Source organism: Canis lupus, chromosome 8, assembly GCF_011100685.1.
Source record: "Canis lupus familiaris isolate Mischka breed German Shepherd chromosome 8, alternate assembly UU_Cfam_GSD_1.0, whole genome shotgun sequence".
In the NCBI taxonomy this organism is placed as follows: domain Eukaryota; kingdom Metazoa; phylum Chordata; class Mammalia; order Carnivora; family Canidae; genus Canis; species Canis lupus.
Genome location: NC_049229.1, coordinates 41151257 through 41168812, shown reverse-complemented (window position 1 = coordinate 41168812; position 17556 = coordinate 41151257). Strand labels below are relative to the sequence as shown.

Sequence of the window (17556 nt, the reverse complement as noted above, 5' to 3'; positions counted from 1 at the left end):
AATGTAGTATTTATCCTCAAATATTAGAAGAACTATCATGTAAAAAAAGAAATTTACATTCTTTTGTACAGTGTAAAGAAGAATTAAAACCATTGGGTATAAATGATAAGGCACCACGTTTTAGTTTGTTATATTTGGATGTTCAAATAGAATTGCAAAAGCAACAAACTCTCAGGTGAAGAAGTAGTGATTGAGATGTTCAGACAAATGTTGGGAATGAGGAAAAGGGTATGCTAAGATTTTGAACATAATGGCCTTAGAATTCTCTTTAAATTCTGTAATACTGTGATTTCTCTATTTCTCATATAGTATGTAATGTCATAAAAAACACTAGGCTAACCTGAGATACACCACTGACAAATCTATGATAAGAAAATGTTTCCAAACAACAAATATAAAAACTGGAACTTGGTGTGTCACAGCAGTCTCATACCATGGTATGAGTATCTACAGCAATAATCGTGTGAATAGTCACTAGGTTTGTAGATGAAATAAAGACTTAAAAACAAAACATGTAATTAAAAAAATTCTCAAAAAGAATAGAGTTAGTCCTACTGAGGAATGTGTTGATGTGCACTGAATAAAACTGTACTTTTAGAGAGCCTTTACTGTGCGTATTGGCTGATAGTAGACAAAAATTCTGGCTTCTAAGGAATCTCAGAATAAGGACAGTTGCTGTTTTTCATCTCTACAGATGGTGCTACTCTAGATGTTCTAAGAAAGAGATTAAAATAACAGGTCTGGTTTATCCATCCTTCTATATAAAATGAATCCTCTGCTCTAGCCAGGAAGATTTTCTTATTTTTATGTTTTTCTGTATCTTAATCATATATTTCCCCTTCTTCCTTGCTTCCATTAGTAATGTCCTTCCTCCTCTTCGCTACTAATCTGAATCCTCTCTCCTTCAATTTTAGTTTTAATTCTATTTGTACAAAATTTTTGCGGATTAATTTTTAAATTAATGTTTAAATACTGGTTAGTTGTAATTAAAATTCATTTTGGCTTTCTCTCAATCTTTCTCTTTAAAGAAATCTTTTGGCTGAACGTTTCTGATACTAGGTTTATACTGTCTTCATTTGTCAAGTGACTATTTTAGGAGTACATATATTTTAGCACTCATTCAATGAAGCTCAAGGTGTCTGACAAATACTTGTTAAACTGAACAAAAACTATAAATGCTATTTTAGCAATCTGGTAGCCCATAAATATGCCTATGCTCTAAGACATACACTGCTTTTTAATGGATAATGCAAAACAATTAAAAATCCCAGCTATAAAGTGGGCTATAGAAAAGCTACCCTGAATATCATATATCTCAGCTGTTTCACATGTATCCAAAGAACTTTAAACTACAGAGGAATTACAGACTTAAAATAAACAGGTTCAGGTTGGATATCAAAAGATACTTAGTGCACCTGCACTAATAATCCATATTCCTTATATCAAAAACACTACAGAATTTCTTAATCTTGTTCCTTTGCCCCATGCCTGAAAGTAGTAGTGGGGAAATGTTGACTTACATCTTTATTTTTCAGACTATTCACAAGGTATGTTAGTAGCTAACAACAGATACCAGAAGTACAAGGGTTAGTTGCAGAAATATTTGGGGCTGCCACATCTAATTCAAAGTCATAGGTAATATCAGTTAAATGAGGTAGAAAAAGGTAAAGAAAAAAAAAGAACATTTATAAACATCTACAAAGGTGCCAGGTATTATACTAGATCGTTTACATGCATCATTGTTGCTTACTAGTTTGGATAACCTTGGCCAAATCAATTAATTGATCTGTGTCTCAGTTTCTCTATCTTTAAAGTAGATATGAAATAGTACCTGCCTTATATGGTTGTTTTGAAGACTAAATGAATCAACATATGTTTAAAAAAGCTGCCGCCACATAGTAAAGTGCTATATATAAATGTTATTTATTATAACTGGCTACACCTTTATATTCTCAATCACTGGCAACCACAACCCTAAATTAGGCATTAGATAATTTAGCAAATGAGAAATATGAAGTTGGAACAGGTTAGTTTGCCTTAATTTCATAGTTAGTGGTAGAGCTGAGATTCAAATTCAGGACTGACTCTATATTGTTCGTGTTTCCACTATGTCATATTGCATCTCAACATGTTTAAACAAAGATATGACATGGAAACATATTTCTTAAGTCCAGGCCTATTTCATAAAAATTAAAGGAAGAGCTTAAAATGGCATAAAATGTAACCTTATCTGACCATAGAAGAGTGATGTGTTTTATTCAATCCAGTTTAAAATTTTCAAGTACAAGGATTTCTAATATCCTGCTATATCAATTTCATTTTGTTGAGTTATCCTATTTATACAGATGATTTTTTAAAAATATTATTTATTTATTTATTTATGATAGTCACACACAGAGAGAGAGAGAGGCAGAGACACAGGCAGAGGGAGAAGCAGGCTCCATGCACCGGGAGCCCGACGTGGGATTCGATCCCGGGTCTCCAGGATCGTGCCCTGGGCCAAAGGCAGGCGCCAAACCGCTGCGCCACCCAGGGATCCCTATACAGATGATTTTAAGATACTCAAAATCCTAGTTCAATATAGGCTTTACCTACGTATTTTGGCTTTACCATGTGTAACAGGTATTAGGAAAAAAAATCCTAATACTATAAAATAAATATTTATAGAATTCTACAATATTAGTATATGAAAATTTTCCAAGGAAATAAACAATGTTTTCTGGAGAATATTCTATATACTTGAAAACAACTACATAATTTAAATGACCTATGCAAGTGATTAAATTTTCTTTCAAAATCAGAAATTGTTACATGTGATGTTTTTTCTATGGTTCTGCTATAATACAGTTTTTCTGATTGTCAAAATGCCCAACGTTAACTTTTAGGTAAAGCTGTTCATTGTCAGTATTTACTGATTTTCATGCATCACGAATTGAGAATCATTATAGTCAGTAACTCAGGTTAAGGAGGCCTCCTATTTCACTTATACAGTATTTTTGTTTTTGAAGCATTATAATTACGAAAGAAAAAGGGTTAATGACTGTATAAAATGACCCCTGGCATATAGTACACTCACACCTAAAATGATGAAATTTATAGATTGTGAGAAATTGATTATAAAACACATTTTACAAAATAATTTTTCTTGATTTGTTATTTCTGTGAAAAAATTTCTAATAACTTAAGTGGAACATATTTATAAAAAGGCTTAAGTAGTAATCTGTTCCTAAGAAATGTAAATATTATAGGATATAAACAGAGTATGTCTTCTAGAATTTGTAATCTTTTCCTAGAAATTCATCCTTTGTAACAAATTTTGAGTATTCTATCCCTTTCAGCAATGATCATTTTGTTAGATGTCTCTTCACTTCCATAATGAACCATAAGAATCCTTTTATTTTTTTTATTTTTTTTTCATAAGAATCCTTTTAAATAAATAATCCTTCTATCAAAATTTATAGTTTCCTAAATTTTTGCTATTCCTCCTTTTGCTTGATTATTTTGTCATGACCAATTATATCAGGATACTTTTGTTAGAAGGTATTGCTAAGAAAAATTGTTTAAAAAATTTTTAAGAGTGACATTTTGATAACAAATCAATTAGTTTGATCAATTTTGAAAGTTCAAAATTTTACACGTTATTTAAAATGAAGGATCTTTTACTTTTTTATGCTATAAGCTTATTGAGATAACATGGCAGTACACTTCATTATGGCAGAAAAATGTTTTCTCTCTGCTCCTTCTAAAATTGAGCTTTTAAGAAATGAAATCCAACGTCATTTCAGATTACTAAAGAAAAAAGGGTAAAAATAAATTTTTAAAAATTCAATAAAAATGTGAGTAACGACATTGTCAGTCAACAAACTTTTTCTGCGAAAGGTCAGATGGTAAACACTTTAGGCTTTGCAGGCTATACAATTTTGGGTTCGTCTATCTAACTGTTCTTGTAGCCACAGGTAATACATAAATGAATGACTGTAGCTGTGTTCCAATAAAACTTCATTTATGGACACTGTAATTTAAACTTCAAATAATTTTATGTGCCGCAAATATTATTTTTAATTTTTTTCATCCATTAAAAAAATACAAATCCATTCTTAGCTCACAAGACACACCACACCACTACCAAAAAGACAGGGTGGATCTGGCTAATTGGCGTTGTTTGCCGACTCCTATAACAGATTAATAATTTCTTGAGATAGGGACTGTGCCTTATTAATTTTTTAACTCCAGTACCCAGCATGTCATGGAATACATATTAAGGATTAAAGGAGTACATATATTTTAGCACTCATTCAATGAAGCTCAAGGTGTCTGACAAATACCTGACAATGTTGGGCTTCTATTTAATTTATGATAAAAATAAAATATTAGTATATAACCCTTTATTCTGGTATAGTCTAGTAATCTAAAAGTGCTAAAAATTATTTTTACCTTATAAATATCAAAGAGTTTGATGTTTTCAAATTTACCATAATGTATTATAAAACATTTCTTTGTAATTATATATACATTTTTTAATGCTTCTTGATCTTTTAGTTTCTTCTAGAATTTACATCTGAAGAGTTTTTACTTCACGTCACTTATATGTTCCTAATTTACTATTACTTTTTAGGAATAATAAGATTCTTTATGTAACAATACCTATTTTGGATGTATATTATCTTTAACTGATAATAAGACATGAAGAAATAATACTTTGTATAGCAATGAATTCATTCTTATGTTCTATAGAATTTTATAATTACTAGCATTTCATCAATGCCAACAGATTATTTAACCTTTGTCAGATCAGAGAAAATAAAATCTATTCTCTTTTAAAAATTATTTATTTTAAGTAAACTCTATGCCCAACGTGGGGCTTGAACGTGCGACCCCCAGATCAAGAGTCAAAGAAAAGCTCCTCTGAGCCAGCCAGGAACTCTGTAAAAAAATTCTGTTAAAAAAATGAAGCTTTTTACATAAAAATAAAACTCTAAAAAGTTGAAGGAAGTGGATTATTATGCTATTATATGTAAACCTTGATGGTCTTTCATATTTTGAGGCAAGGAACAGGCCAGCAGGCATGCAAATATCAGATGAGCCATATTCTAAGACTCCAAAACAGAAACAATTTCATAATTTAGGAAAATTGATTCTGATTGCCTAATTTCTATTAAAAAGAAAGAAGGAAACAGGATATACTTTACTGAATTTGCTATTCCATTGTTCTTTTTAATGGACCTGGGAAGAAACCTAAGTTTATTAAACTTTTCACTTTCTCTAGGGTTCATACCCACTGACTCTAAGTTTAGACTGCTTTATTCCATTCAATTTATCATTTCCTCCTTTTCTAACAATACACATTCCACAAATAATTATCCTTTCGTGTTTGTAGGTTAGACTAATTATTGTCGATTACTGACTGTAAAATATTAGTACCTTTATGGAGAAGTTTATTATTATTTTACCTTAATAATTAGTATTTGTATTTTCTGTAACTTGACTATTTAAAAATTTTTGCAACTCTAAATTATATGCATAGTTAAATGTAGTCTAGAAATACTTTCTCCTCTTTTTCGGTACAACTATCTAAGACAAACAGTTAAAGACAAATAACTGTATTATAACATAACCTAAATTATATTTCTGGATTCCTAGCAGACATTCAGTGTTGTATTTTGGATATTAGAAGAATGATAAGTATTTAAGTGTGTAGAATATAGGAAATCAGTAGAACTATTTTTGGTTGGCCTTATATTGCTTTTACGTTGTTTATTTTTCAAAGGCTTAACAGTCCTATGGACTTTTGCTGTAGATAATCATACCATATGTATTTATATATAAGATACAAAGTAAAGCAAACCAATTAAAAATCAAGATATTTATAATCGATAAGTCTCCTCATTCTCAAAAAAGGAGAAGATATTTAAAAAGACCTATTTATGTATATTTTTAACTCATTTAAAGAAAATACCCAAGTACAACTCTACCCAGGTAAATGCTATAGGCATATTTAAATGTAAGAATTTAAGAGCACCTCTAAGATTTTAAGGTAACTGAAAGACTTCATTTAAGAATAAAAGGCGTAATTTCTGATATAATGAAACATACAAGGTCAGGGAAAGAGACTCTTATCAACTAATGGTACTAAAAAAAGTAGATGTGATAAATAGATATTAGCATGGTAGAAATTTAAGACCTCTAACTTACATGAAGATGAGAAAGATAAAGTATGAAACTTACTACATCAAAATTTAAAAATAACAAGATTGCAAGGATTTCATGGATATACTTTAAATCTAGTATAAGACTCTTTTTGTCCGTTTGGAAGTTACATACAAAAAAAAAATATTACCAAATGTGTTCACTTAGTATTTATGTAGCAACTAATAAAAACAATTTTTAACCCTTTTTAAGTTAACTCTTGCATACAGCACTTACTAAAATGTCAGAAATAGTTCTCATTGAATCCCACAGCTACCATTATCAACAGGTCCTTTTGTTTACCTCATTTCATAGGAAACTGAGGCACAAAGGCGTTCAATCATTAGTCTGTGGTCATCTTGTTAATAAGTAGCAGAGCCAAAATTCAAAGGTTTAAATTTTGATTCTAGCATCTTGGTATTAACTTGACACATTACAGAATGCAAAAATACTTAACTTGGTGTGCTAATTATTCCCCCCAATTAAAAATTATGTTATCTGGCTATAAATGAATTCCATACTAACTTAAATTCTGGTATGAAAATAAATAACATGATAATATTAAACCATCACAGAAAAAATAGGGACATATAAAGCAAGGTCATTTACTTCAAATGCTTAACACAACGACCAAACTCCAAAAATCAATGTCTTCATGTATATAAGCAATTTTCTTACAAACAAAACACAAACACACCTCTACAGGAGATAGTTTCCCTCCAATTGTACTTTTAATAATTAGTCTCACAGTCTAAAAGAATTTAAAAATAAGCCAAAGGACCGTTTCTCCTTAAGATCCAGAAGCTAATTATGTAAGAATGACTTCATTTTTAAGCAGTTGAAGTTAACACTTTCCCAATACAACTCTATTCCGATTCTTTTAAAAGCAAACCACTTTATTTATAAATCTAATTACAAGAACATCCAAAAAAATTCTGTCACAATCTTTACATAGAAGACCAGAAAACATTTTACAATTTATTAAAAAAACTTCCCATTTTCATATACTAGAACTGTGGTGGTTTTCAAAGTTTCAAAGTATGGACTATAGGCCAGCAAGATCTGCATCACCTGGGGCCTTGTTTGACATACAAATTCTTAGGACCCACTGCAGATTTACTTAATCAGAAACTCTGTGGGTGGGGTCCAAAAATCTGTTTTAACAAGTCCTCAGTTTGTGGTGCAGCTAAAGTTTGAAGACTACTATGATAGAGTAAGAAGGACAATAAATATTTAACAAATACAGAGCAGAAATGTTTTATGTTAATTAAACAGTAGATAGAATTATGTACTGGTTTGAAAATAGAAGGGCGTATTTAACATTAAGTTGAAATTTAGCCAGCAAACACTTTTTTTGGGAGGTAAAGGAAACAATATCACAAGTGGTAAATATAAGTTTACATAGGACTCTGAGGTTTATGGCTTTCTTCAAAAAAAAAAAAAAAAAAGACTCTTTAACCTGTAGCACTGATCAGTGCCTACTCTTCATTCTCTTCCTAATTTTTCTCCTTATGCAAAGGATTAGGTGATTCTTGGTGGCTTAAGCCCAGATATTGATTCTGATGTTTTGGCTTGTTAAATTCCACATTAAAATTCACATTAGAATTATGGACTATGTAACCCTTTCTCTTCAAAAACACTGAAATCAGAAACATTTTTTTTTTTCAGAAACATTTTGAATTACATTAACAAAGTACATCAGACCAGATGCCATCTGCTATCACCTCCTTTGGCAATATGCCTGAGTTCAGCATCTATCACAGACCACTGAACAAATGCAAAATTACCTTCTGGATCAGTTCAATCTTCCTCATTTTATATATTTGTGTAAGTCCAAAGAAAAGAAGTCAAGAACATTTTTTATATAACAGCTCTTCCACAGCAAAGTTTTTACATGCTTAGAACCACAAGTCTTTTGTCCTGCCTAGCAAAATTGTAAAAATAATATAAAATACAGTAAAAAATATTAAAAATAATATGAATAGCCTACTTCTTGAATATGAGAAAGGCATATAACTATCTCACCTCTGGAGTGACATCTCGTGGTGCAAACCCTGTTCCTCCAGTTGTTAATATCAAATTAAGTTCCTTCTCATCACACCAATCTATCAGGGTTTCCTGAAAGAAAACAATGATATTGTCACATGCAGAAGAACTTACCTGCCTGTTCAATACATCCACATACCCAAAAACCTCATATACAGTGAGGAAATGAAGATTCATTTCAGCAATAAAAAAGAAAATTTTGAAGTACAATTTATGGAACAGATTTGTTATTGATCAAAACACACTGCAGTTTGGGTTATTTATTTTATGCAGTATAGAAAATGAGGAAGAGAGCATCAAATTCTGAAAAATAAATGAAATGCAGGAAATATCATAAGTTAAGAGCTTATAAAAGAGTCCAATATTGGATATTTAATAAAAACTCAGAGGGAAAAGCAGAGCATTTCAACAAAGATTATAAATTGTCTCTGGCTTTTTAATTTCTCTATTTTTCTCTGTTTAACTCTGTCCCGATCTGATACAGTCTGAGCTAACTTTTTCTTTCTACATCTCTGTAATGGATATGGTTCAATTAGGGTTTTGTTTTTATAATTACATAATAACCAGACATTTGAAGGTATTAAGAGGATAAGTTACATAGTAGTGCTAATATCCTTATCCTTCAGAGCAGAGGTTTGACCAACTCTAAGATTGAAAAAGATAGTAAAAAATATGACTGTAACTCATTAATAATTTTCCTTATTTTTAAACTTCAGAGAGATCTTTGTTTAGCACATATAACGTGCTGACATTCACTTTCTTTTTTTTCGATTTAAATGAAATAAAATGCTTCTGTATTAGCTTGAGAGTATCACCTTGGTTTTGTATAGCTATTTCTTTCACTCACTTAAGCATCCATCCATTCTTTTATCTATAACATACGCATAGAAGGATGAAATGTTTTATAACTTATAATGGTTATTTTTGGATTATTATGTAGTACACTTTAATTCCTTTTTGTTTTCTTTCACATTTTTCAAATTCTTTAAAATCTGCATGTATTTAAAAATAAAGGGATTTTACAAGTTGAGTTTTCTGGTATTTGTTCTTTGTTTTGATAATCTTAATGTCTCATTTTCAGCCAGCTCAGAAACAAATTTTATACTGAATAACTATGCATATTCTACTGTAGCAGGTTAAATATAGCCACATATTCTTTATAAATCCTCCTGTCAAAAGGTGGAGTCTATTTTCGCCAACCATGCATCTGGGCCAGACTTGTGACTCTGATGAAGGCAGAAATCATGGTGTATGAGTTCTCAAAAGGCCTCACATCTTCTACCTTCACCCTTTTGGTAAACTTCTATCACTATGAAAAGTAGTCCTGTCTAAATAACAGAATGAAGAGAGAACATGTGGGGAGAAAGCTTAGCAGAACAGAGAACACCAAGGTCCCAGACATCTGAATCCCATTTTAGATTTTCCAGCCTCACTGAGTCGACAAATTATTTCAGCCACAGTAATGACACCATGTAAAACCAAAAGAAAATACACCCAGCTAAGCCCAGCAAACCCACAGATTTGTGAAAAATAATAAATCATTATTTTTTTAAAGATTTTATTTATTCACAAAGAGACACACAGAGTGAGACAGGGACACAGGCAGAGGGAGAAGCAGGCTCCCCACAGGGAACCCCATTTGGGATTTGATACTCAGACCCAGGATTATGACCTGAGCCAAAGGCAGATGTTCAACCACTGAGCCACCCAGGCACCCCAATCATTGTTTTAAGACACTAAGTCTATGGTGGTTTTAATGCAACAATACAGTACAAATACAACTACTTTGCTAGTTAGCATCTTTGCATCCTCCTCTTTTTCAGGCTATTTTCAATTTATATTTTATTGTATTTTATTAGTCATAAGTCTACACATCCTTCACAATAATCTTCAAAATAGCTTCAAAAGTAAACTTGGTGTGAACTGGGTTTAATCAAATTTAAATTTTAGTAATTCAGTTTAAGGAACATATCAATGCCTAAAACAGTGCAGAGCTTCCTCAAAAAGTTGAAAAAAAAAAAGCTATCCTATGACCCAGAAATTGCACGACTAGATATTTACCCCAAAGATACAACTGTAGTGATCTGAAGGGGCACCAGCATCCCAGTGTTTATAGCAGCAATGTCCACTGCAACAACATCCATATGCAACTGCTGATATATGAAAAAAGCCCAGATGGAATAAAAATGGAGTATTACTCAGTCATCAAAAGGAATGAAATCTTGCCATTTGCAACAACTTAGATGGAACTAGAGGGTACCATGCTAAGTGAAATAAGTCAGAAAAAGACAATGATTCCATTCATGTGTGAAATTTAAGAAACAAAACATAGGGGAAGGAAGGAAAGATAAAACAAGATGAAATCAAAGAAGGAGACAAACCATAGGAGACTCTTAATTATAGGAAACAAGCTGAGTGTTGCTGGAGGGGAGTTGGGGGGATAGGTAACTGGATGGACATTAAGAAGGTCACATGATGTAATGAGCACTGAGTAATATATAAGAATGATGGATCCATGAACTCTACCTCTGAAACTAATATACCATAATTATACACAATATATAATATACAATAATGTTAATTATTGTGTAATATATAATACACAATGTTAATTAATTGAATTTAGATTAAAAAAAATAAAAAGAAACATACCAATCAATGCCTAGTGTGTGCCAGGAAAATGCAGGTATGAAAAAAAAATGTATGACAAATGCCCTTAATGTCAATGAGCTCAGAAGTATGAACAAATTAATATGGTACCTTAATATATCATTAATGTTATTTAAGAGGCATGACCTCCTTCAGAAAACTGTTTTACATATATATTATTTATGAATATATGACATTTTTCACACTGACCAGAATGAAAACTATCACTAAAGAGATTTTTAGCAATATTTTTCTCTGGCCCAAGACTAAAGATCCAAATAAAGAGAAAAATGGGACAGTAATAGAACTAAAAGGAAATAAGTTTAGATAAGCCATCATTCTATACATCTATTTAGTTTCATACTCATCTATTACAATAGATTTTTTCTTTTTTCTACATTTATTGATGTAAATATGAATCACTGAATTAAGCAGACTTCACCAATATATAATCATTGAGAAATATCACATTTTTCTTTGGTTTATTAAATAGTCTGATATAACAACCTAACAAATTCCTATATCTACTTAATGAGACACAGCATTAGGATAGCTTGGTAAAGTATTCTCTGACTCTTCCAGGCAATTTGTTTGTTCCCTGTGTGTATTACTCATCATTCCTGAAAAGACAGCATTTTTCATATTTTACTGAAATTTACTTGTTTATATGTCTCTTTATCTATAAGAGTGATCTCCATATTTCTGATTACACATCTGTATCAGTAAAACAATTTCTGAATGTTATCAGACATTTCTATCAGTAAAGCAGATTCTGAATGTTATGCTAAAAAACATACAGCATGTTACACAAAAAGAAATTTTAAAAGATGAGATAAAGACAATATAATACTTAAAATAGCTTTTATTTTGTTTTAGTAATTGGGAAAAGTATTTTTCTCCTTAATATTTTATATACACAATATGACTGAGTATGCATCTTAGAAAACCTTAGTTTGATATTTTGTGATACAATAATTACAAAGTAAAAGATAGTTTAAAAAAACACACTGAAATGAAAGAAGTACTTAGGCACACTTACAAAATCACATAACATTCATTTTTCAATCTCATCCATGAAATATGCAAATGACTTTTTGAAATGAGGTTAGTAAACTTCCATCTTTCATGATACTAATTAGTTGTTCTTATAAAATAATCAGTGGTGGGGTAGGAAGATGGACAAAATGGGTAAAGGGGAGTGGGGGAATATAGGTTTTTAGTTATGAAATGAATAAGTCATGGGGATAAAAGGTACAGCATAGGGAATATGGTCAACAGTATTATAAAGGCATTGTATGCTGACAGATGATGGCTACACTTGTGAGCATAGCAGAAGGTAAAGAGTTGTTGAATCACTATGTTGTACACCTGAAACTAATGTAACATTGTGTCAATTACACTTTAATGAAAAATATAAAAATAATTGGAAGATGCTATTTCAAAAATATTTTTAACAAATGAGTTCAAAATCCAGTAACACTCTTCAAAGGGAACATTTTTAAATGGATAAGTATCTTGTTTCCTAGGTTTGGGTTTTTTTTAAAAGCTTTTATCATTTCTTCATGAGAGACACAGAGAGAGAGGCAAAGGCATAGGCAGAGGGAGAAGCATGGGGAGCCCCATGTGGGACTCAATCCTAGGACCCTAGGATCATGCCCCAAGCAGAAGGCAGACACTCAACCACTGAGCCACCCAGGCGCTCCTCGTTTCCTAGTTTTTTAAGTGTGTGGTTATTAGTTTTTATAAATGACACAAATAATTTCCACTAACAAAATACCATAATGCAAGCAATTTTAAATATCTAAGTATCTTAACTTAAGCATGTTTTGATAGTTTACAAAAGTTTTCCCAGATCTTCTTTCATGTCTTTCCCCCCAAAGTTGTCTACTGAATTAACTTCTCATTTATTTTTCTAGGCAGATTCTCCCATTCCTTATTCATTACCTCATCTTTATTCGTGCTATCTGAACTAGAAATCTCCCTCTCTGGTCCTTTTTGGCTTTGACAATGTACTCCAAATCACTTTAAAATTAGCATTCTAAAAATACTTTTCTTTAAAGCCTTCCCAAAAAACCTAGTTTTCTTCACTGGAGAAAGTATCAATACATTTCCTAAATATTTGTTAATGTAGCTGAAGCTTTCACCAAGTCCTTCAAAAAACAAATACAAACAACAGTTATCCTCTGCTAAAGCATACAGCAAGTGATTACTTAAATGAGAAGTACAGGGTTCCTAGGATATTTGGGGGTTGTAGAGACACAAGGTAAGTAGGTGTCTTTATCCAAGGAGTATCCATGCATTGTTTTCATACATTCATATTTCCATTTGCATGTATATAAACATCATATGTATTTATAATATATATTCTTAAAATATATGTGTTTATACAATTTTTAGGATACTTCCTGCCCAGGGAGGATCCCCAAACAGATTTAGTTGCATTTCAAGTTATCATTTGTTATTCTCACACTCCCACCATAAATGTCAACCCAGAGTTCCATTTCAGTCTAATTGTACCTTTTGTCTTCTGAGGGAGGAAGTGAGGGCTCTTCTTTTACTCAAGTGGTCTGATGATTAATCTTTAGATCAATTTCAATTTAATTCTATTCATTTAAATATCAGGTACTATAATATTCAAATAGTGTATGGATTGCTTATAAAGATATTTTAAAGAATGTGAATGATTAATTCTATTTATTGTTTACCTTAATCAATGCAGAGATACTCAAATGATTGTGTCAAATGGTTCTGAATAGATTACTATTATTTATGATAGTAGTACTTTATAAATTCTTTTTGGGAATAACAATTTTCTCAGTTTCTCTAAATAATAATATATATAACAATATACAACAATATTGTTATAACAATAACAATATATATTTCTCACAGCTGAAATAAACAGAAATAAGTAGATGCAACTACATCATATGCCTACTTACCCGCCCCCCCCAAATTAATTTGTGCTTGGGTATCTCTAGTGTATTGTTCTGAATGAAGGTGACCTGGGTCCACATTCTGCACTCATCACAATAATATGGGGACACCAGATTGTGAGGAGTCAGTAAACCCCATTCCTTCACAGAATACCAAGGATTTGCTCCTATTGATGTAATCTCACTGATGCAAGTTAAGTACTTGGAAGAGTACTCAGCACATAGTAAGTGCTAAATAAATGGTTTTTGTTATTATTATTATTATTTTTTTACCTTTATTTATGTCAGGGTTACATTGTCTAAGTGTGAAGCTTCTCCATAAACTTAATCACCTTAGAAGATCTAAGTAGAGTCAGGATTCATGGTAATCTTTTTATCACTAACTCTGAAAGGCCAAAAATTGAAATGTCATTTTTAAAGGGAAGATAAACAGCAAAACAGAATAATCATGTGATTTATAGAGCTACATGGGTCTAAGAGATATTCCTTTGACCTTTTAATTCTATCTTCCGTAAGGCCTTCTTTGAACTTAAGAGCCAAATTTAATGCATATTGGTGTTCTTCAGTGATCTTAATGTAATAGATGATCTGAATAGATGGTGATGATTCTACTGACATAAAGCTTGTTCTAAGATTTACTGGACCTCTGAAGAGGACTTTAGAATAAGTAATTAAAACCATATAATAGTAAATCAAGCACATTTTCCAAAATGACTCTAACAGGAATCCTCGAGAATCTACCCAATGTAAGACATGCAGTATTAGGCTTTTTTCCAATCAGGCAAGTATTTGCTACCTAGGAGAAGAGAATGGGTAAAATATGGAAAACAAAGAGCCCTCTCAACAAAATTCCTCTTAGAATTTTAGGGTTAGTTTACTCTGTATCAAAACACAAGAAAAGAGAGATTTAACACCAACAGTTTGAGAGTAGGGCAGTATCGAGTATTTGATGTATTTGAATCAAAACTCAAGAGAATTTTTAACACAGGAAGAGAGGGAATCATTTACCTCTTTAGTATACTAAATTTAGAATTCAAAGTTGTTAAATGCAACTGAGAAATAACATTCTTATGTAGAATACGCTGCTATGGTCTTCAGGTTTTGCTCAACTATGTGTGTGTGTGTGTGTGTGTGTGTGTGTGTTACCTGCAACATCATTCCTTTTCTACTATAGATAAAATGTGGATTCCTTGTGTTTCAAAATGTAGGTTTGTTATATTGTGGCTCACTACTAAAAAAGCCAGTAGGGTAAGGACAAATTTGTTTATCCCATGAGATAACCGTAAGAATATTAATTTTAATTTACAGAGATATTGCACTAAATAGAAACATATGTGACCAGCCTGATAATGACCAACTTATGATCAAGAAGTTTGGTACGCATTTTCTGATTTCCATGATCAATTTAGCCAATAGGAAAATTATTAAAATACATTGCTTCCAAGCATGTATTAAAATAACTCCTAATACACTATGTGTTGATTTGTTGAGATATTAAAGATATTACAAGATCTAAGAGAAGAGATGCCTGGGGGGCTCTGTGAGTTAAGTGTCTGCTTTTAGCTCAGGTACTGATCCTAGGGTTCTGGGCTCCCTGCCCAGCAGGGAGTCTACTTCTCTCTTCCTTTCCTCCAGCCCCTCTCTCTCCCTGCTTATAGTCTCTCTCTCACTCAACTAAACAAATAAAATCTTAAAAAAAAAAAAAAAAAGATCAAAGAGAAAAAATGATGGTGAAGTCTTCTTTGAACTTTTGCCTTAAGATTCTCAAATCTCAATGGAAAACAATATGAACTCTTGCTTTAAGGAATCATAACTTTGGAAGTTAATCTTTTTCATGATTAATTAAAATGATTACAGGGTTTTAAAATTATATTTGTTCTATGCTTCCCAACACCCCTGGCTGCCCCAAGAGTATACTTCTCATGCCTCTCTATAAGATAATGGAAAATATATTAGAATGAACAGTTGGGATACTAAGAAGGTTGACACAGATGTTTATCACAATATGATTACATTTTTACTATCACTATCGGTACTCTAACCACTCATTATCCTCTATTCATCTGCTTTACCAACAAATTTTGTTCTATAGACAGAGATTTGTTCAATCAGTAGTGGCAGATAGCATTAATAAAACGCTGGTCTCTGGATTCTCAGCTGTTTACCCATTTTTAACCATAGTTCCAGAGTGCTATTTTCTTGTTTCTCTTGCGGTGCCTATTTTATATTAATGTCCTCACTCAAAAACTCATTCTTTTATCCAATTCAGGCTACTTCCTTAGACCAAGGGTCTATGTTCTTATCATGGTCCATGGCTTGTGTTTTTTATAAAATCATATCTAAAAGTAAATATGTATGATGATTTGCCTGAGGGACAGGAATAAAAATATCTATAACCTCCAAAAAATTAGGTATAACTGCTCTAGCAGGCCATATGATATAAGCATACACATTCAGGCAGTATTGACGTATCTCCTAATAAACAGTGTAAAGGTAAATATGTACTAGTATTTCTTGGCTATCTTCTTGTTTTCTGACACCAGTATATCCTGATCTGCCCCAAATATATTAAGACCATAAATTATAGAACTAATTATACACATTTAAGACCTGTATTAAATTATTGCTTAACAATTCTTCAGCCTTTTCCATTTTCTCATATTTAGCTCATCCCATGAATTAGGCTTACTTAAAACAAAAAAATACAACTTTGCATATTTGTATGAGACCATAATTTTTTTAAAATAAGTATTTTGGGATATATTCCATATATCATAAAGGCATCCATTAACAGTATACAGTTCAATGGTCTTTAGTACATTCATAGGGTTGTGTAACCATCACTACAATCCAATTTTGGAACATTTCAACACTCCAAAAAGAAACATGGTAAATATTAGCAGTCATTCCTTCTCTGACTGAGAAGGTTCAGGTAACCACAAATTTACTTTCTGCTCTATGGATTTGCCTATTCTACACATATTCAAAACTGAATTCCCACAATATGTGGTTTTTGTGGCTGGTTTCTTTTACTTAGCATAATGTTTTCATTTCACACGTTTCAATTCACACATGTTGCAGCATTTATTAGTATGTTATTCTTTTTTTAAAAATTTTTTTTAATTTTTTTTTTTTTTTTTTTTTTTTTTTTTTTTTACTTATGATAGTCACACAGAGAGAGAGAGAGAGAGGCAGAGACACAGGCAGAGGGAGAAGCAGGCTCCATGCACCGGGAGCCCGATGTGGGATTCAATCCCGGGTCTCCAGGATCGCGCCCTGGGCCAAAGGCAGGCGCTAAACCAGTGCGCCACCCAGGGATCCTGTATATTATTCTTTTTATTTTAAAAACTTTTTGTGGTAAAAAAATTTATATGACAAAACTTACCACCTTAACTGTTTTTAAGTGACATTACATTCACAATATAGTACATCCATCACCACTATTTTCAAAACCTTTTTATCACCCCAACCAGCTAAATGTTCTTAATTCAGTGTTTACTTGGTTCTTATAAAATTTTGTTTTCTGAAATAAAGTGCTGAAAAAATTGATTTTAACAATTTCTGCTTGTTTTATAGTGTTTAGGTAGAGGGATGGCAGCTTTGAGTTCCAAAACTAGCTATTCTGCTGCCCATTATTAATTCTACATCAAAAGATAATCTTTCATAAAAAAATCTGCCAAGGTAAAACAATACATTATTGTTAGTGTGGATGCTATCTTACACTTGAAGATTATCTTTT

General features: G+C 31.8%; 1 protein-coding gene across 12 annotated transcripts in view; it reads right to left on the bottom strand.

Annotated features, from left to right (window-relative positions):
- The window catches only part of GPHN (gephyrin), a 625991-nt gene that overhangs the window by 313610 nt on the left and 294825 nt on the right, over positions 1–17556 (bottom strand). For all 12 annotated transcript variants that reach the window (XM_038544964.1, XM_038544965.1, XM_038544967.1 and 9 more), the window contains exon 4: positions 8212–8304. In XM_038544964.1, coding sequence (XP_038400892.1) covers positions 8212–8304 — 93 coding nt within the window. The remainder of the gene's footprint in view (positions 1–8211; positions 8305–17556) is intronic.